The 21,389-nt window shown below is 40.5% G+C and overlaps 1 protein-coding gene across 5 annotated transcripts in view; it reads left to right on the plus strand.

Annotated features, from left to right (window-relative positions):
- The window catches only part of LOC131066247 (uncharacterized), a 226,552-nt gene that overhangs the window by 13,579 nt on the left and 191,584 nt on the right, over window positions 1-21,389 (plus strand). For 4 of the 5 annotated variants that reach the window (XM_058000963.2, XM_058000964.2, XM_058000961.2 and 1 more), the window contains exon 2: window positions 9,672-9,734. In XM_058000963.2, the coding sequence (XP_057856946.1) occupies window positions 9,674-9,734 (61 nt within the window). In that variant the 5' untranslated portion in view covers window positions 9,672-9,673. Of the gene's footprint in view, window positions 1-9,671; window positions 9,735-21,389 lie in introns of those variants that run through there. The other variant, XM_058000966.2, reaches the window with a different exon arrangement.

Below are 21,389 nucleotides of genomic sequence, written 5' to 3' on the forward strand. Positions count from 1 at the left end.
TAGAGTAGTTTGCTTTCGTTAGCTTAGTTGTTGTTTTGCTTTCGCCTGCTTCCGCATGCTTTAGTTTAGTTTAGTTTAGTTTAGTCATTATATCTTATACACTTAAAGAATCCTTTGAGTCATTTTGGTCTCCCGCACTAAAGGTATGGCAAGAAAACATAAAGAAATTCGTCAAAAGTCTTACTTCAGCGCCACTATAATGCTCAAGCCCATGGTAAGCTTTGTCGCTTACAAGCCAAAGTGTGGAAATATGTGAAAAGAAAAGAAAAGAATATCAAAAGAAAGAATAAAAGTCTAAAGAAAGAAAAGAAAGAAAATCAAAACACTTGGCTTTTGGGTGTACTGAAATCTCTATAGGTGTATCCCTCAAATCAAAGTATAAATCGCCGGAAGTAGAGCAATCTCCGTGAGATTATAGAGGTAACCTCGTCGGGGCTATGGACGCTCGTTGGCAGCGAGGCTCTATCCAAGGATGCTTTTGGAGTTAAGACAAAGCACTTAAATTATGCGACTTGCCATGATGGAACCGAAGAGTCATAATGGTCTTATGAGTAGGGAATGAACGCATTTGCACACACTTATAATTGAAGGATGAAAGATCTTGATGCAGTTTAGGATTCCTCTTTCCTTTTTGAATGCCCTTCTGAGCCGGTGGGTAAGTTAGCTATAATTAATTTTTGATTCTAAGTTTGAAATGGGTTTTATCTTAGGAATGTTCAGGAACATTTATTCGGGTTGGTGCTAGATGTTGTGACCTTTTTCACACATTGCCTCATTGCAAATGGGGACCCTCTCTTAACTTGCTTTCTAGGGTTTTTGTTAGTGTCTCATGGCCTTCCGCTTCATTTTTGCCAAGCCTTCTCAGTTTTGAACGGTTCAAGTCCTAGAGATTGAAAGCTAGTTTTTGCAAGCCAAGTGATACCAGAGTTCAGATACTGTCAAAGTGCCTAGAAAGGCCAAAGGACGAAGATCGCAATTGATTTGGACGAATTTGGACAACTTTCTATTTTTAGAAAGTTTGCTTTTTTGCTTTTTCCTATTTTTTAGGAAGTTTCGTTTTTGGCATTTTTAGCCCAATCCCCAGTATGGCTATTTTTAGAAAGTTTTCCCTATTTTTTAGGGATGTAGGCTTTTTGCTTTTTTCGGGATGCGAACCTAGGGTTCACACTTGCACCACTGACCAACTTCGACCGGAACTCGAAAATTCCAAGTTTTGACCTAAAAAGCCAAATCCCTAGATTTTAGGGATCATACTGCTTTTTGCTTTTTGAGGATGCCAATCTAGGGTTTGCACTTACACCACTGACCAGTTTTGACCCGAACTCAAAATCTCCAAGTTTCGACTTAAAAAGCTAAATCCCTAGATTTTAGGCTTCTTGCTGCTTCAGATGATCCACCTAGGCATGATTTCAAATTTCAAGTTAATCCGGTTAAATTTGATTAAGCTGTGAAATTTTGAAATTTCTCTGAAAATTCTTCTAAGTCTAGCTAACAAGGGTTTTGAAGTATTGTTGCAGGCTCAAACTCCACCACAATACGGGAGACCATGTGTTGAAGACCATCCAAAGTCCGCCATGCATTGGGAGGCCATGAAGACCAACACTCCAAAGTCCGCCACTATCTTGGAGGTACTTGGGGAGACACCACCAAAGTTCGCCATAGGTTAGAGGGCCATGAGGAGGGGTGTTTAAACTCCGCCATAGGTTAGAGGGCCATGAGGAGAGGTGCTTGAAGTCCGCCCAAGGTCTTAAGTGTTGGGAGCAACCTTCAAAGTCTGCCTAGGCCATGAGGAGCCTTGTCTAAAGTCCGCCCAAGCATGCTAAGTGATGGGGAGCTTTGCCAAAAGTCCGCTCTAGGGGATGTTGCTAGAAGTCCGCCCTTGGAGGTGTCTCCAAAGTCCGCCCAAGGTGGGAGCCTTGCCTAAAGTCCGCCCAAGCATGCCAAGTGATGGGGAGGCTTGCCTAAAGTCCGCTCTAGGGGATGTTGCTAGAAGTCCACCCTAGGAGGTGTCTCCAAAGTCTGCCCAAGGTGGGAGCCATGCCTTGAGCTCTCTTCAAACTCCGCCATGTCTTAGTAGCCTTTGGTGTCCCTAGCAAAACATGTGGAAGACCTTCCAAAACTCTGCCCATGGTGTTGGTCATCCAAAACTCCGCCCAAGGTGCTGCTAAGTGAATGGTCTTGAAACTCCGCCCATGGTGCTGGCCATCCAAAACTCCGCCCAAGGTGCTGCTGAGTGAATGGTCTTGAAACTCCGCCCTACCCTAGCACCTTTTTGGCCAACCCTCCAAAGTCTGCCATAGGTTAGGAAGACTAAGGGGAGGGAAGTCTAAACTCCGCCATATCTTTGGTGCCACCTCTAAAGTCCGCCCTACCCTAGCAAAATGATGGAGAGGTCTAGAAGTCCGCCCATGAGGAGAATCCTTAGAAGTCCGCCCTACCCTAGCACCAAGCTAGAGGACTCACCAAAGTCCGCTCTAGGAAAAGGTAACACCAAAGTCCGCCCTATGACTTGTGGAGTGGGGAAAGAAAGTGTGGAAGCCTCATCAAAAGTCTGCCTTAGAAGGAAGGCATGTGAAGTTGAAGACCCTCTAAACTCCGCCTTGAAGAGCAAAGGTCTAGAAGTCCGCCCATGTTGGAGATGTCTAGAAGTTTGCCCATGTTGGAGATGTCTTAGAAGTCCGCCTAGGGGGTGTGTTCCAAAGTCCGCCCTATGCCTTAGCCAAAAATTCGCCTTGATTGAGCTTTGCTCAAAGTCCGCCCTCCATGTTGAAGGGACCCTTCAAAACTCCGCTCAAGGAAGTAGATGCTAAGTATGATGATGAAGAGCCTTATGAAAACTCCGCCCTAGGCCTTCAAATGTTGAAGGGGTAACACCAAAGTCCGCCTTGGTGGAGGTAGCATCAAAACTCCGCCCTATCCAAAAGGATGATGGAAAGCTTCTAGGAGTCCACCATGCTGGTTGAAGACCAACAAAAGTCCGACATGTCTTGGGAAGATGCCCTCAAACTCCGCCTTGACTTAACCATGACTAAGCTAGAGGAATGTCCAAAGTCCGCTATGCTTGAAGGAGAAGTCTTCAAACTTCGCCCAAAATGCTAAGTATGATGTTGAAGAGCCTTCTCAAACTCCGCCATGCCTTGGAGAGGTAAGGAAAGTCCGCCCAAGTTTGAGGAAGATGAAGGTAAGCCTCCAAAAGTCCGCCTACACATAAAAGTCAAACAAAATCAACGAAAATACAAGTGATGTCATGAAAATCCTTCAAGATTTCGAACTTAAATCCAAAATAGAAAGTTTTCAAAAGGAGAATATTGGAAGATTGATAAGGATTTCGAACTTAAATCCAAAATGGAAAGTTTTTTTAAAGAGAATATTGGAAGATTAATAAATATTTCAAACTTATAGCCAAATTGGAAACTTTTGGAAGATATTTTCTTCGAATTTGGAAACATGGCGACACTTTCCAAAAGAATGAAGTTAAAATTGGAAACATGATTTGGAAGATTTTAAGGGTTTTTGATTGAGGATTTAACTTTATTTACAAATGCTTCGTTGTAAACTTCATTTCTACACCAAGAAGTTTGAAAATATTAAGGAGAGCATAGTAAAATACTTTCAGTTTGGAGTTCATTTGGAGAAAGTTTTGGATATTGCTGGAAGTTGGATAAACTTTTTTGACAAAAGTTTCACAGATTTTTGGAGAAAGACAACCAGTATAAGGAAGAATTATTGAATCTCTCCTGAATTTTTGAGTTGGATTGTGATCACAGTTATCTTGAAGGTTGGAGAATTTACATGTGAAAATCCCATTCTCATGGCTAAGTATGAAAATGAAGTGAAATTTTCCAAACACTTAGCCGTTCGCAGCCTCGATTTTCTTTAATCCAAGATAGATTTCTAACTTATTTTCCTTTGGTTTTACAGGTCACCAGAGGAATTAGAAGCAGGATCATCATAGAGATCGCAGTTGGAGTTTCAAGCCAAACGAAAGATTGAGGACAAGTTCACATACAAGGTTCATCCGGGCATGAAGATAGCCAAAATTTGGCTAAGTATGGGAAATGTTTCACAAAGAAAATTCCAGTTTCCTCAGTTATGATGAAGGCATGGAGAGATTCTTCTCCAAATGTCAGGGTATCGAGAAGGAGGACATGATCATAGCGAATGCCTGAACAACTTGATCCCATCATTTCATATTTGCAAGGGGTTATCTAGAGCTTTTACCCTCCTACCACGCAACATAAATTGGCAACTGAAGGCAGGATCATCACAGAAAACACAAATGGAGTTTCAAGCCAAATTCAGAATTGAAGACGGGACCACGAGCAAGGTTCGTCCGGGTATAGAGAGGGCCAAAATTTGGCTAAGTATGAGAAAAACTTCACGAGGGGATTTCTTCTCCAAATTCGAGGCACTTGAAAGAATCTTAAGGCATCAAGAAAGAAAAGTTCTCAGACTTGGTGAAAATATGGAGAAGTTAAACTTCCAACTTCTTAAAGGATTTCATCTCTTGAAGGAATTAAAAAAGACAAGCTCCCAAGCAGAATCAAATGGCGACAAGAAGGAATCAAATTTCCATACTTAGACGATTTCTTGACACAAATTGGAGAATTCAAGGAAGACATCCAACACGTTGAGGTGGTGCCTCGTCATTTTCCAACCAATCAGATCGCTCCAAGTCAGCATATCCAGGTTCGATGAACCTGACTTATCCAAAAGCTTCTAGAAGGGCACACTTCACAATGCAACAACCTTCTATTTTCATTGATGGTTCATATTTAGCAAGAAGGACAAGTGTCCCAAATGTAATTTTCTCATTGGTCGGGGGTAGTTAGTTTTAGGAAACCCTAATTAGGGTTTGTAGCTTTCAATCTGGGCCCTTGATCACTGTTTGATCTCGACTGTTCATTTATTATTGAAAAACTATATTAAGGCTACCTCCTCTCATTTGGAGAGTGTGAGGTTTTTGATGTATTGTTGCTTAAGGTCATTTCCAGATAATATATTGCATGTGCGCTGCTTTGTAATCTCTATTATTTGAATGATTTGCATGGTTTCAATTGCCTCAACACTTAGTTAAAATTAATCTAGATTTGCTTTCATTGTTGTTAATTTGAATGAAGGATTTGATAAGTGTCAATTGATGGTGTATCTCCGCTCATACTTTTGGTAAATGGATGATTTCCATTCTACCGTGCAAAGTTAGTATGAGCCCATCCCCTGTGTATCCCAACATCTCGATCATAAGCACAACCCATTGAAGATTGCACCGGCCTTGTGTAGTTGTCCCTAGTGTGGCGAAGCAAGGTTTGGTTTCTTGAGAGCACCCAGTTGATACCGTCTCCAGAGTTCGTAGGATTAGATTAGCCTTCTTAAACCTATCCTTTTTTTTCCCTTTCTTTTGAAAGTCTAAATCCCAGAAAATTCCCCCCCCAAAAAAAGAAGAGCCTAAATTGCTAAATCCATCTAAGTCCAGCAGTTCAAGATACTTGTTAAACGTAAGTCCCCCTTGAAATTTCAGCATACACTACCCAAGAAGCTATTCCACTAAAGTGGCTTGTTCGCACATATAGACCTTGGAATCAGTAGTGATTTTTCAGGAGAGGATAGAATGCCTCCGGTATCCTATCCTAATGTTTGGTAGTTGATAAAACAGACACCAACAACTCGTCCATCCATAAAATAATCAAATATTAAAACTTTATGCCTAAGGTATTAATATATTAAAAATACCTTCTCCTCAAATATTGATTATTGCCAAATTGAGCTAGGGACTGAAATGCTGGAAATTACAAAAACTGAACTGAGTTGGAGCTTTGAACTGAACTGCTAAAAATAGTCATCTGAGTGAACACAAGATCCTGCCAAAATACTGCCAGAAATAGCCACTGAGTTGAGTTGTGAAACCCCCCTGCCAAAAATAGTACTTACTATAAATAGCATTTTGCTAAAAATAGTAAGTGTTTTCAAAGTGATTTTTACCACATTCTGAGCAGTTGCCACACTTACTAAAAATAGTAAGTCTTGAAAAGGTCCTCAGATTGGTTTGCATGTTATACCATCTTAGAGCTCACAAAAAACCCAGAAAAACCCAGATAACTCAATTGCTTCTGCCTCCACTTACTAAAAATAGTAAGTAAATCAAACTCCAGAACTTGCTATGCATGTACCCTCACTGTGAAGCTTTCTGAAAACCCAGAAGAAATCCAGAACCCAAACTGACAAATTCCAACATGCAAGCCTTTGAAAATGCAGAAACGTCCTCCCAGAGGTAGGAAACCCTAATTTCTGCTTTCGACTAGCCCATGGGTCTTTGGAATAGGCTAACGGTCCCCAAAACAAACTAGAGTGGAAAAGGGTTCATTACACTGTCCTAGGTAGGGACAAGACCTATAATGACATTTTCGCTCTATGACCCTTCTAAGGACAAGGTTGATTCTAAACAAAGTTCAGATTAGGACACATTCTAGTTCGGTCTACCATCAGGAAGGAGAAGGCATGCAAATGATTTCGCCCAATGTCGTTTGGAAGGACAAGACCTATAATATAGATTTCGCTCTTTGAAGGCATAAATGAAATTTTCGCTCTCTGTCCTTCCCAAGGATAGGACCTATATGTCAAATTTGATTGCTTACGTTTGCAAGGCACACTTTTTGTTAAATTGTTTCATTATTTGAGCGATCAAGGTCTAAACAGGGAGTTTGCTCTATGACTGGCCTAAGGACAGGCCCTAAAATGAATTTCGCTTTGTGTCCTTTGTGAGGACAAGACCAAAAGATAAACTTCTCTCACCGACCTTCCCAAAGACAAGCTCAAATCGCTTCATGGCCAGCTCAAGGACAAGATTAATAAGACATTTCATTCTGGAAGGCCAGCAAGGTACAAGGTTTGATGGATTCTCTCTAGAAGGTCAGCAAGGTACATGAAAAAGTTCGCTCTCAAACCCTTGGAAGGAACATCACTTCACAAAATTCGCTCATTGTCCTTGCTAAGGACAAGACTTATATGATCAAAATTCATTTGCTGATCTTTGTAATGTATGTTTTCATCAATTCGTTTCATGCCATTTAGGTGATCAAGATTAAAACAAACAGATCTCTCCATGTCCTTTCTAAGGACAGCTCCTATTTTGTCAAGCTCACTCCATGTCCTTCCCAAGGACAAGACTGATATGACAGTTCGCTTTGTGTCCGTGGTAGAGACATGACTTATATTGATCAAGTTCGCTTGGTGACTGACCTAAGGACAGGGTTAAGATATGAAAAAAGGTCAGATCAAGGCACCTTCTAGTTTGTTTATCAGGAAAGACAAGGCATGCAGATCGCTCTAGACCTTTAGCAAGGACAAGACTTGTAATTTCACCCAATATCCCCTATATATCATTTTCGCTAAAAGACCTTCTCAAGGACGAAGTCAAGTTTGCTCAATGACCGTAGTAAGGACAAGATTAAATGGTTAATTTTCGCTCTATGCCCCTTGGAAGGACAAGGCATGAATTTTACTCTAGGACCCTAGGGAGGACAGGACTCAAGTTTGCTCTGGGACCTTTGGGAGGACATTCGCCCTTGGCTATACTTTATTCATCCAAACTTTCAATTCTTGAGTCATTTCAATGTCCATGTCAAATTAATTTTCAAAAGTGACCCTAGGGGAGACTTCTCATTCAATTCCTTTCCACCTGAGTAGATGAATTCTTTGGCCACTCAAGAAATTTTATCCCTTTAATGCAAAGATTAATAGCTAAGACCCTAAGACAACCTAGGACTGAGCAAAAAGGCTAATCCTAAAAAGCGAAAAGTGGGGTCCCCATTTGTAATGGGGCGATGTGTGAATACCTCACAACACTACACTATAGAAGATGTGACATAATTTGCAGGTCATTTGGCCACAAATGCATAGAAGGCTTCTGTGGCATGAGCCTGCTTCTGAGACCCTCCCTGGTTCTACAAAACTTTTGGATATGACCAAGTTTACCACAATCCTTCCAAAATGATGTTGAGTAACAAAGCTATATGAAAATCAATCAAAAACTTCACAGGTCGGAAAGCAAAAACTTTTGCAAAAGAACATTGTTCACCCTAGAAACCCTAGGTGTGACCTAAAAACAAGCTGCAAGAAGCCACCTTTTTCTGGAAAAAATTGTCAAACCCTCGATGTGACACTGAAATCACACACGATTTTGTGAAAAAATGGGCAAAAACCTTCGTTTTGTAAAAAAACGGTAGAACCCCATGATCATGATTTTTAGAAAAAAATCATGCAAAACCCTCCCCGATTTTTATAGAAAAAATCAAGCAAAACCCTTATATGATTTTTTGTGGAATAAAAAATCAGAAAACCCATCATGGTTTTTTTTGGAAAATAATCAGAAAACCCAAAAAATAGCAACACCCTCCATGATTTTTTTGTGGAAAAAAATCAGAAAACCCTCTGGCAGAGAAAAAACCCATGAACAGAAGGATGGCCAAAAAACCCTTCATTTCATGATAAAACACAAACCCACAATTTTTTTACAAAAGTCCTTCAATTTTTTTTTTAAATCGAGCAAAACAAATGTCTGAAAAAACCACATATTTTCATTAAAAAACAATAAAAAAATTTGTGGAAAAAATTCTAGGTAAGAACCATGATTTTTTTTAAAAAAAGGCCAAAAATTAAACCTGCTCGGATACAATGAAATGATAATTGATTGTTCGATGTTGTAATTAATTAAGGAGAGGAATATTCCTTATATAGAAAACTACAAGACAATCTTCCATAATGGAAACAGTTGAGAATAGAAACACAAAATACAAAAAAGAAACTTCCTAAAACTAACTAAAGACGAAGACATAAACAGAAGTTTCTAAATACTAATTAAATGACTAAAATGACCATTATATCAATATTGCAATATTATTTTAATGCTATAGTATTAACCTTAACCAAGAGTTCAGATTGGTTATCTATGTTTTCATTATATAAATTATCAAAGTTTTGGAAGAATTAGTTGCAGTTTTATGAATATCAGTGCTCAGATCATGTTGGATTCCAATAGAAGCATTAAGCTTTAATGCATGGGAAAAAAGGATTTAATAAGATTAATTATTCCACTTTTAGGAGCCATTAGAATGCTGTGAATTTTTTTAATTATCAATATTCCCGGGCCTTTGACTTCTTCAGTTATTTGGAAGCAATACATATTTTGGTCTGTAGGAAGATAATGGATACCAAATGGTACATTGGTAACTGGTGTATTTTGATTTGCTTTGTGTCATATTAATAAAATTAATGTCTTCCAACAAAAAATGGTAACAGATTAAAAGAGAGTTCATGTATGCCATTCAGTTGGGATTGGCAACTATCGAGGATTGCTTGCATGCTCATGTTTATTGATGTTCTACTTGTCGTGGAGTTAATAGATTTTATATGCAAGAGACCATGGTGATTTTACAAATGTGTTTGCTCGTTTTCCCTTGTTGAGATAGTATAGCTATGTTTTTCATTTTGTGACATCAGAATAGCTCATTATTATGTAAAGAACAAGATCAAATAGCTAATTAATGTGTAAGGTACAAGATCAAATAGCTTGTTAATATGCATGGAACAAAATCATTCTTTACTCATCTAGGAAATTTTCTATGCAATATTTTGGGGAAACTTATGTTGTTAGCATATTGTGTTTATTGGAACAGCCATGGGGGATAGTGCTAACAACATTTCTTCATTAATTCATCGTATTGAGCAACTTGAGCAAGGTACTTTTTTCTTTAATTATATTGTATGCCTGTAGGGCACTTTAGTTTCTGATAAAATTTACATTCATTCAATAAAGAGAAAAATCTATATTTTGAAATAATAACTTGATTAGGATTCTTTTTACTTCAAAAGAGAAATCCACAACAAAGTACTTGGAACAATTACAATTTGAGTTTGCTTGGGTATGACTATTCCATCAACAGGGGCTCAAATCACGTGGATTTAAGCAATAAGACTTCAAGAGAAACTAATCATATAAATATTAAATAGCAGTACTCGCGGAAATCAAGAAACTACAGTTTTTTCCCATTTTTAACATGGACACTAGCACAAATTCACAGTTTTTTCATTGCCCTTTTGCCAAAACCATATCACCTCTCCTTGCTAGAGTGATGTTAAATTGAAGCTTTCATTTCTTGCTCATTCTTGAACCATCTTGATTCTTTTGATCTTATCTTACTTTTACAGCATCTAATAGTTGGGAAGAGGCACACTCTGGATTTGTTTTTACATGGATCTTTGTATGGTTTTGTAGACCACTTTGGTCATTTGAAAATCAATAATAAATTATTCCTTTATATGCTTCAATGGACTAATATTTGAAATTTCTGTTGATCAACTTTTTAGACTTAGCTTCAGCCATTCAAATCTAAATGGGTCAAACTAATCAAGCCATCAAATGCACTTCTATCAGTGTACACTATTATCTACTTTAAACATATTACACCAGAATAAGAATAACGAATAAAAAATGATTTGATATTTTCATCGTGACATGCTAAAAAATCATGTTGGACAGTGAACATAATAATAGCATGACAACCTTTATGTTTATTGACATTGATTGAAAGTTTTTATTAATTGCAGTAGATGCTTTGCCGGATTTGTGATTTGTATAAGTTTTATTAAACTATGTATCACATGTTTGTAGTGTTTATGTTGGCTTTGAAAACATTGTTTAATAATATGACTTCATGAATAGAAACCTCTATGTAATGTCCCCATTTTTTAAGGTGACAATTAATTAAATTGATTTTTATTAAGCTGTCAAAAAAATAAATAAAATATTCAAAATGATGACTTAATATTAATTAATTTAATTAAATAATAATAAAATATTATTACAATGTCACTTTATTAAATATATAATATATTTCTCTAGTTATATCAAGTCGGCCTATCTTCTAGATGCTTCATGGTGATCTTTATAAGGAGGTTCATGTGATGTATTAGACATACTTTTGGATCTGATAAATGTTTTATGATTTTTGGAGACAAAAACCTTCAGGAATTTATAGAAGGGTTGGACGAAAACTTGGCTCTTTCCTAAGGGGTGGATTTGTGCTAGAGTCTACATCTGCGCAAATTTGTAAAGTCTCCTTTGGAGACAAATTTGGCGATTGTTGCTGAATAAATACAGAAGTTTTGCTAGGAGATATTATGGGAGTTAGACCGTTTAATTTCTGATATTACGGTGAGTTCTAATACTTGCGGCTCTTTCAATATTGGAGATTTATTTTATAAAGTCGTGGTGATTAGTATTTTTGTATCAAGAGCCAAGTAAGATAAAGATTATTTTATCTGTGTTATATCGGGGTCATACTCTGTGGTCTTGGCATGAACGATATATTATTTGAAAAGTAACCTTGCCGAAGGAAATATATCTATGATCTTTAATGTGGAGGAGGTTTGATTATTTTATGGAAGCATATTAAAGTGTGCGAATTTAATCACATGGTGCAGCTCCTATCATACTGAATAGCCAATAAAAATAAGGGATTTGAGGTATAATTTTATTGAGGCCCGAGAAGATTATTTGAATCGATTTAATGAAGTAAAGAACTATTGACTCATGCGTGGGGTATTAGAGAAATAGATTGTGCCGTGAGAACTATTCCAACATAGATAAGGGAAGCTGACACATCATACTCAAATAGATTGAAGAGTTCATGATTGATATCGAGGGCTGCAAAACTGACACCACTTCAAAGGAGCCTCAATCATAGCCATCCTTGGGCAGCTGCAATCACACAGGAAATTGTAGAACCTATCGCAGAGGAAAGTATTGATATAGAACATTTCAATGGTATCTGGAATGTGAAGATAATTGAGGGTAGCTGCCAGTTCAGTGAGAAGCAAATATTTGTGATAGGGGTCTTAATAATTAACAAACATAATTGAATACCATTAGAGCCTGGGCGTTAAATGTGATTTGTATATCTGTTTCTTCATAAAAGTCACTGGTTAATGTGATCGCAAAAGTCTGTAGTAAATAAAAGAATGAAATATGTTTAGCATCAGATTGTCTCTATTTCCTTTTCTGACTGAAGCATTTATTTCCAAGCTGAATGTATATGTTCTGTGAAGTGAACAAATAATTTAAGTTTGGCCTAGGACATTTCAGTGGTTAAAGAAATGCAGATTTTAATACACTCATCTTGAAAGTTTGTGAAAAATAGTGCTGTTTTCCTGTTATATCTATTTGGGGATCTTTCACTTTATGGCAAATGTGCTTTGAAACTAAGGTTGTTTTTGGTTGAACAACTTAATGCTGTATTTCTTTGAGTTTGGGGGATGGGGGATGGGGTTTCAAGGATTGCAATTTTTTTCTAGATTATGGAGATGGCATATATATATATATATATATATTAATATTTGAGTTTTTAAAATACAAATGAATAGAAAATAGCTAAAATTACCCTCACAAAATTGGATTAATGATTGAATTGGCGATACCTGTCACAATTATTTACACAACATGAATAACCACTTGGTAAACTAAAAATAACTTAAACAAATTAAGAACTTTGAAATTAAAAAATATGAGCATTCAAACATATCTACTTAAAATATAAACACAAGCTCATACAATGTATCAAACTTTTAAAATTTTATCAACATTTGAGGGAGCTACCATGTTGGTCTTCAAGTCAATGTTAGTTTGAAATGGATTCAACTACAATGTTTGTGTTAGGACTGGGTGTGCCATTCACCTTGCAAGTCATAAGTCTTGTAATTGTAGTATAAGTATGTTGAGGATAAATAATGTCTAGTCTCCAAACATCATGGAATGGGCCAGATTGGACACCCATGTGAGGAAGGGGATTTGTTTATTATTTACTATGTTAGAAGACTTGGATTTTGCTCAGACTTGGGCTTGATAGACTAACTTGGAAAATTGAAAAAAAATGAATATATCGATTTTTAAGGGTTTTAAACTTTGAAGAAGCAATAAACTAATCAAAAGAGAAGCTCCTTTGATCGCATACACAAATATATTCGATCACATGAGTATAAAAGCAGATTTTAGTTAAAAGAGAACATTTTTAAATATATGAATACTATCAAGTGTTTTAGGAAATTAGGTGCACAAAACAAATGTAATATGGTATCCATTGATGTGTTTTTATGCACTTAATACATAGAATAAAATACCAAGGTATCTTATCCTCTCTTGAACAAAATCTCCTCAAATGCTGAACTAAGTAATCACTTAAGGCGACTCCAAGGTTTCAAATGTCAGGTCTTGACATGTGGAGAAGCTCAATGGTTTGATGTGATATTGCTGGAATCACAAGGGGCACTAACCTTTTGCATGAATGCTTGAATGCTGCTGGAACATGGAAGTTTACTTGACTTGGAAAATAAATAGCAAAAGGTATTAAGGGTTAAGAAAGCTAATCTAATCCTAAGAATGTAAGAGACTATAAATGACAGTGAAACTCAACTATGCTTTGTTTGGCCATGCAAGGAACAACTAGGCAAAGTTGGTGCGATCTTCTAAGGAGAGCTAATGATGTTCAAATCACTACCAACAACATAGACACCATCAATGTAATGCATATCAATGAGTGAATAGCAATCAGAGTTAAGCTTATGGAAAGAGTTCAGTTGACCATGCAAAGTATTTAGCAATCAGCAAAATACAAGTAGTATGAACATCCGAATTTAACCATTAACCATCCACAATAACTTCCATCCATCTAATCAACATAAAACAAATGAGAAATAAAGACCATGCAAAAATGTTGAATCAACACATGAAATTCACCATATCTTCAATGAAAATAATATGTTTCTTGCAACAAAGTCTTGGCAACAATTTCTGCCTTCTCCTCCTACTCTACTCTACTTGCTAACTGATTGCTATGTAAATCAAATCCAAATCAACAGCCAAGATGGAAAAATAGAAACCCTAATTAGTGTTTGTTAAACCCATTACATAACATTTAATGCTTGACCAACGATTTAATTACAATAAATAGGACACATGTCCTTTATTGAACTCTAACCAATAGGAATCAAGGTTAGGTACGATAAACAATATTTGATGAATTGACATGTGTCACTTGCTCCACCTTTGAATGAGCTAGGTTCTGTAATGCCTTGTAGACTAACAGATTGGATAGAGGACCCAAGCTGGTTGGTCTCTTTTTTTGTTTTGCCGGAGCATTAGAATGATCACTCTAGTTGAGCTACATTGAATTTCATAATCTCTCCTTGGGCCACCTAAAACTCATTTATAATATAAAGTTTCACTTTTCCAAAGTTTATATTCCTAGAGATAGAGTAAAAGGGGAAGAGAGAGATAAAAGAATGACTTAAGTGGGAAAAGAACACACCATAAGGTGAGCGCTCCAAAAGGAGAATATTTTCATATGGAAAAAGGTGATCATTATTTTATTCATTTGGATGTTAGGGTTTTAGCCCTAATTAGGGCGTAGCTTAGGAGAAGCAGAAAAAGGCAAACTTTGGGGAGAAGATGTTATGTTGACAATACTTCTCTTTCTTGCCTCCCTTGAGGAGCTTGTGGTTTGAGGCCCTTGGAGATGTAGCCCTCCATTGCTGCTGCACACCTACAGCTGTGAGAGACCAGCCAAGGGTGTGAAGAGAGATTCTACATCAGGGGTTTCCATTGAGCTTATGGTGAATCAGTTTTGAAGTTTTTGTGACCTCCTCCTTGCTTGTGTGAGTAGCCGTACTATCTTTGGAGGAATCAGCAACATGTTTTGAAAGCCATCTTTACACAAGGGTTATATCAGCATATTAAGACAGACTGAGAAGACAAGGCAGAGATTTGAAGGACTTTGGAGCAACTAAAGGAATGGTGTTGGTGGCTGAGTGAGGTGGCTGCTTGCTTGGCTAGCCGACTCCCATCTACAACACCTTGGAAGTTCAGTTCAGACACATACTTCATTCTAATCAGCCCTTACTATTAGGTAATCAATTTCCTACACAACAAACAAGTTTTGGTGAAGGTTGCAGCAGTTAAAGGGGTCTGAAAACCATAAAATCAGATTCATATCAGACCATATTGACTGAGGATTTGGAATTCATAAAATATCCCAACTCAACAGATAACTTCCGTCTATGCATTGCCAACCCATTGTCCCCAACGAACTACCTTATGACAGCAATCTGGAGTGGAAAAGATCAGATTTCTGATCTCTGTGAGCTAATTTTCTGAGTAAGCACCTTTTTTCTGAGTGAGCTGCTTAGCTGTATGCTCCATCAAAAGTTCAATTTCTCCTCCTCCAGCCACCGGGTATGTTAGTAGTGGGTTAAAGGACTTCATTGTTTGTAATTGAGCTATTGTCTGGAGATTGATGTATCTATTTCCATAGAATATTGGTATGAATATTGAACTTAAATGCGATTTCAATTCAGTTTTTAACTACTACTTGTTTTTAGAGGAAGGCATTTGTTTCCTTTCTTTCAAAAAACTTCAAACAAAATGCACTACATCTGGAGTTATTGGGGAAGATGGAGAACCAGCCGGCTGACGGACTAAAGAAGAGATGGTTCGTGGAAGGGTTGCGGTCATCCCTGCGGAGAAAGATGAAAATTGTACCGTCCACCTCATATGATGATGCATACAACCGCGCGATGGATTTGGAAAGTGAGGGCAAAACATCGCGGAAGAAAAAGGACAAGTCCTCTGCAGAAGAGGAGTCCTCGGGAGAAAGCAGCAGTGATGAATCATCAAGTAAGAAGGTGCAAGCTCTTCAAAAGGATATGCACCGTATGATTAAGGAATTTAAGAACACGAAAGGAAGCGCGAGTAAAAATGAAGACGTGTGGTGCACGGAATGTAAGGAAGGAGGTCACACAAAAGGCACCTGCTCGAAGAAGGCATTCTGCGAAATTTGCCAAATGTTGGGACACGCCGTCAAAGAGTGTCCCTACAACATGAAAACAAAAGGGAACCGAGTATTCTTCACACAAGAGCAACCCTCACTGTCCGCAGCAGCGGGCTCCGCCTAGCTGCAAGCCGACGCCACTGCATCATCCGGTGGTTATAGAGGTAACCGAAGAGGAGGGATAGGCAACAACAACAACAATAATCGGAGCAGAATGCAGTATGACGCTAAGGGGCGGCCAATAATTCAATGTTGGACCTGCAACCAATGGGGGCACTTCGCTCGAGAGTGCCAAAATATTGAAACCCCCCAAAGCCTGTGTAGATGGTGCGGCCTCGGTGATCACGATGACACAAAATGTCCTAAGCCGGGGGTGAATCTGCTCAATATTGAGAAGACGGGCGAAGACAAAGAAGTATTGGCGATCACTCGCGCGCAAGTGAAGAAGGCAACGTATCTCGACCCCCGCACAGAGAAGGAGAGACTGCGGGAGGCGAAGGCCGACATTGAACGGGAGATGGCGGCAGAAGGACGGAAGAACACGGAGATGATGAGTCCCTCAACCCGCTTGAAAGCGGAAAAGAATATCATTGGGCAAGTCTTGCAGATGGAGGTGCCGATAAAGGTAAAAGACCTTCTAGACTCCATGCCACATTTGAGGACTGCCATCCTCAGCAATGTGCAAAGCACCACACAAGCACCTTCGAGTGCACCGTAGGTGGAGGTTCTCGTTAGCCCTTCGATTGACCTGATGTTACTAGCCTTGAACAGTGGTAGACACCCAGTTGTGGTAGAAATGGGCATCCTTGGGACCATTCTGAACGACACCATTGTGGACGGGGGTGCTGGGGTGAATGTACTACCGGAAGAGACATGGAAGAGGCTAGGGAAACCCACCTTGTGGCCACCCACATTCAATCTGGTGGGAGCCGACCAACACGACATCAATCCACTCGACATATTGATGGCCCAACAAGTGACAATTGGTACGCAACCTTTCCTGTTAGATTTTGTAGTTATTCCCTTGAAAAAGAAAGGCTATGACGCCATCCTAGGGAGAGTGTGGTTGATCACAGTGAGGGTGAACCGTAACTGGAAGAAAAATACACTCTCCATGGAGAAGGGAGGGCGGAAATATATCATTGACCAACGGACCCAAGATGTTGGCGAAGAGCTTGCCTCTTCCGACTCGGACTTAGAGGACTCTAATAAATGGGAATGGGGTTCCGACGAAAGCAAAGGAAAGAATGCGATGGAGCCAAACAGGGAAGGGGTACTCGAATTGGAGGAGTGTTCTGAAGGTGAGGTGTGCTCACTCAACGAGCTCTTCCATTGGCAAATGGAGGATTACGGACTTTTTCAATGCAACATGTTGTAGGTAGAGGAGCCCGTCGATAAGGAGGTCTTCCCTTCGGAATACAGAGAATATAAGGAGGGGGAAGCCCGAGTGGACGAGGCACCCACACATCAGTTCAAGAAAGACAAGCCAATTCAATTTGAAGAGTCCAAGCTGAAGGCAACAAATTTGGGAAAGGAGGAGGACCCACGAAATATATTAGTCGGTGATGACTGGGATTCCGTGCTGAAGGCAGCGGCCTTCAAAATATTTTTGGAACTTAAAGACGTCTTCGCATGGACGTATAAAGACTTGAAGGGGGTACCTCCCGAACTGTGCGTGCACCGCATCCCGTTGGTACCCGGAGCCCAACCCGTACGAAAAAGACCGTACCGGATGAATCGCAACTATGCAGCGTGGGTGGAAGAGATAGAAAAAATGCTGGAGGCCGGTATCATTTTCAAAGTACAAACAAGTGAATGGGTGTCGCCCATAGTCATTAAAGGAGGCTAACCAAATAAGGATTTGTGTGGACTTCCGGTGTCTCAATGCAGTTACGATTAAAGACCCCTTCCCAATCCCGTTTACGGACATCATACTGGAGGAGGTGGCCGGCCATGAGATGTACTCGTTTATGGATGGATTCTCCGGATATAACCAGATCTCAATCATCGAGGAAGATAAACTGAAGACCACCTTCGTGGTCGAAGATGGTGTCTATGCATACAACTGGATGCCATTCGGCCTATGCAATGCACCTGCAACATTCCAGCGAATTATACTACACATATTTGACAAGATGTCGGTAGGGAATTTAAAAGCCTTTCTTGACGACTGGTCCATCTGTAGCAGGCAAGATACGCATTTGGTAGCCCTCAGAGAGTGCATGGAGAGATGCCGAAGGGCAAGGCTGGCCCTTAATCCAAAAAAATGTCGATTTATGGTGCCACAAGGCAAATTGCTTGGGCACATTGTATGCAAAGCAGGTCTGAAGACGGACGCAGATAAAATACGGGTGATCGTGGAGATGGAGCCTCTTACGGATGTCACTGGGGTAAAGTCCTTCCTAGGCCATATCGGCTGCTATAGGAGGTTCATAAAAAACTTTGCACAAATATCCCACCCCTTGGACAAGCTTACTCGCAAGGGTGAGTCGTACACCTGGGGGATCCCGCAGAGTGAAGCATTTGAGGAATTGAAGACGAGGTTGGTAGCTGCCCCCATCCTCGCTTACCCCAACTGGGACAGGGAGTTCCATGTCCATGTGGACGCTTCAAACTTTGCGATTGGTGCCACACTGGCCCAAGTGGGAGATCACGAGTTGGATCATCTCGTCTATTTTGCCAGTAGACTGTTATCCAAAGCGGAGAAAAATTACAGCACAACAGAATGGGAGGCATTGGGGATGATCTATGCGGTGCAAAAATTCAGACACTACCTGTTGGTGACACCGTTCACATTCTACGTAGACCATCAAGCCCTCATGTACTTGGTCAACAAGCCGATAATTCAGGGAAGGATTAGTCGATGGCTACTCTTGCTGCAAGAGTTTACGTTCACCATTATCGTGCGGCCTGGGAAAATCCATGTGATAGTAGACCAATTATCACGCATAAAGTCAGGAGAACCATCGGAAGGGGTGAACGATGATTTTCCAGATGCCCACTTATTCCAAATTGCTGCATTGCCACCATGGTACACGACCATCGGGGAGTATCTTTCTACTTCAGTCTTCCTGCCAGGCATGCTACCAGGAGAACGAAGGAAACTGGTTTTATGAAGTCGAACATTCCAACTGATCAATGGACTGTTATATAAGATGGGACCGGATCAGATACTCAGAAGATGTGTGATGGAGGAGGAGGTGCCAGGAGTTCTCCGAGAGGCGCATGCAGGGCTAGCAGGGGGACACATGGGACCGGATACTACTGCGCGGAAGTTGCTACTCGTGGGCTTGTGGTGGCCCACGCTATATAATGATGCTCGCGAATGGGTTGTTGGTTGCGACACGTGCCAAAGGGCTGGGAAACCATTGAAGCGGGACTTTATGCCGCTCAACCCCTCGCATGCGCAGGAATTATTTGAATGATGGGGGTTGGACTTTGTCGGACCACTCAAAGTCAGTCGTGCTAGGCGGTGCAGATACATCGTGGTAGCCACAAAATATTTGACTAAGTGGGTGGAAGCACGGGCCCTACCCGATAACTCGGTGGTGAGTATAGCCAGATTTATTTATGAGCAAATCATTACTCGTTATGGTATCCCCATGCAGCTGACGAGTGACCGAGGTGGCCATTTTGTCAACCATGTTATTAAGTTACTCACGACAGAATTTAAGATCTTCCATTCTCTGTCAAGTTCTTACTACCCTCGAGCCAACGGGCAGGCGGAGGCCACGAACAAGATCCTTGTAGGAGTCATTTATAAGTCGTGCGGGGTCGAAGGGGAAGATTGGGAAGAGAAGTTACCCTCCATGTTGTGGGCTTATCGCACGACGTACAAAGTGACTACGGGACAAACGCCCTTCCAACTTATGTATGGGTAGGAAGCTGTGGTGCCCACCGAATTCATGGTGTCGAGTCTTCGTATTGCAATAGAAAATAGACTAGGTGATATGGAGAGCCTGAGGGAGCGACTTTATGCTCTGAATAAACTTGATGAGAAGCAGATGATGACTCAGTGGGCAACCGAGACAACGCAGCAGAGGAGGAAGTTGTGGCACGATAAGCATCTAAAGCAAATGAAGTTCACCCTAGGACAACTTGTGTTGAAATATAATGGGCGAAATGAAATTAAACCTAGAAAATTTAAAGTGAGGTGGCTAGGACCTTACAAAGTTCGCGAAGTCGCAGCAAATGGATCGGTTTGGCTGTGGACATTGGACGACCGCAAAGTGACCGAAGCCGTGAATGGGTCCAAATTGAAGGTTTACCATGAACGGAGGGAACTTGGAGCCTCCAATCAGGGTGTTTGAAAGTATTTTAATTTTTTTTAAAAAAAAAAAAAGAAGAAGAAGAAGAACCACGGTGGACCACCGACGGCGGGACCACCGAACGGAGCCTCCAATCAGGGTGTTTGAAAGTATTTTAATTTTTTTTTTTTAAAAAAAGAAGAAGAAGAAGAAGAACCACGGTGGACCACCGACGACGGGACCACTGGCGATGGGACCACCGTGCGGTGGAGCCACCGTGTGGTGGAAACCACCGCAAAAGACACGCCCAACACAAAGACACGACAACATAAAAACGCAAAGACACGGCCTAGGTTACAAAGACGCAGCCCGCACAAAAATGCAGCCCGCACAAAAACGCAAGCACAACGCACATGCCACACGCAAGCACAGTCGTAAGCAGCCATACACAATAGACACGTTTGCACAACAACATAGAAACGGAAGAAGGTAGTCTCCGCACTTCCACTCAAGGCTTTCAGATTAGTTAGCCATACGAAGGAGCATACTAGTCGGCGGCACGGAGATGGCAAAATTGCACAATCGAAGAAGGTGGTTACGAAGGTGTTTCAAGACCGCATGGCTATAACCAGAAATCAGTTACACGAGAAATCAATGGAGCCGGCTGGGAAACAGAGTTGGAAGAAGCAGTTGCAGGCTTCCTCTAGTAGCAGCCAGATGAATAGAAATACCAGGGTCCTGTCGTCAGGCGTGCGTGTTGCAGGCAGCACAATGGATGCCAGTGCAAGTGAGAAGAAAAAGCAAAAAACACCACAACCTGCGACAAGTGGAAAAAATACATTGACTCCTCAGAATATCACCTTCGAGGGACTGAACGGGTCTGAATGCAGGAAATGGTGGCAGGACACACTCGACGATGATTTGGTGAAGCAGAACCTTCGTAAGGCAGGAGTAGAGTGGGCTATCCGAATGCCCGTGTTTCCTTTCCGAGAGTATGAGGGTGCCGTATGGTTCATGGTGGACACCTTTGACATACACACACGGACGAGTACTTTTGAGTATCTCGGGAGGGATGTCACCATATCCTTCAAAGCTGTGGACTTTACTAGAGTGTTCGGCATCCCAGGCAGATAGGGCAGGAAAATCGAGCTAAAGGCTAAGAAGATGAAGCGTGAGGAGAAAGAATATTGGATTGAATTAGTATCCAGAAACTTGACCAGGGCGGAGCTGGACAGCGTGGCTGATGCCACGAAGGGACGAGGAATGC

This window comes from Cryptomeria japonica, chromosome 5 (assembly GCF_030272615.1).
Source record: "Cryptomeria japonica chromosome 5, Sugi_1.0, whole genome shotgun sequence".
Taxonomy (NCBI): Eukaryota; Viridiplantae; Streptophyta; class Pinopsida; order Cupressales; family Cupressaceae; genus Cryptomeria; species Cryptomeria japonica.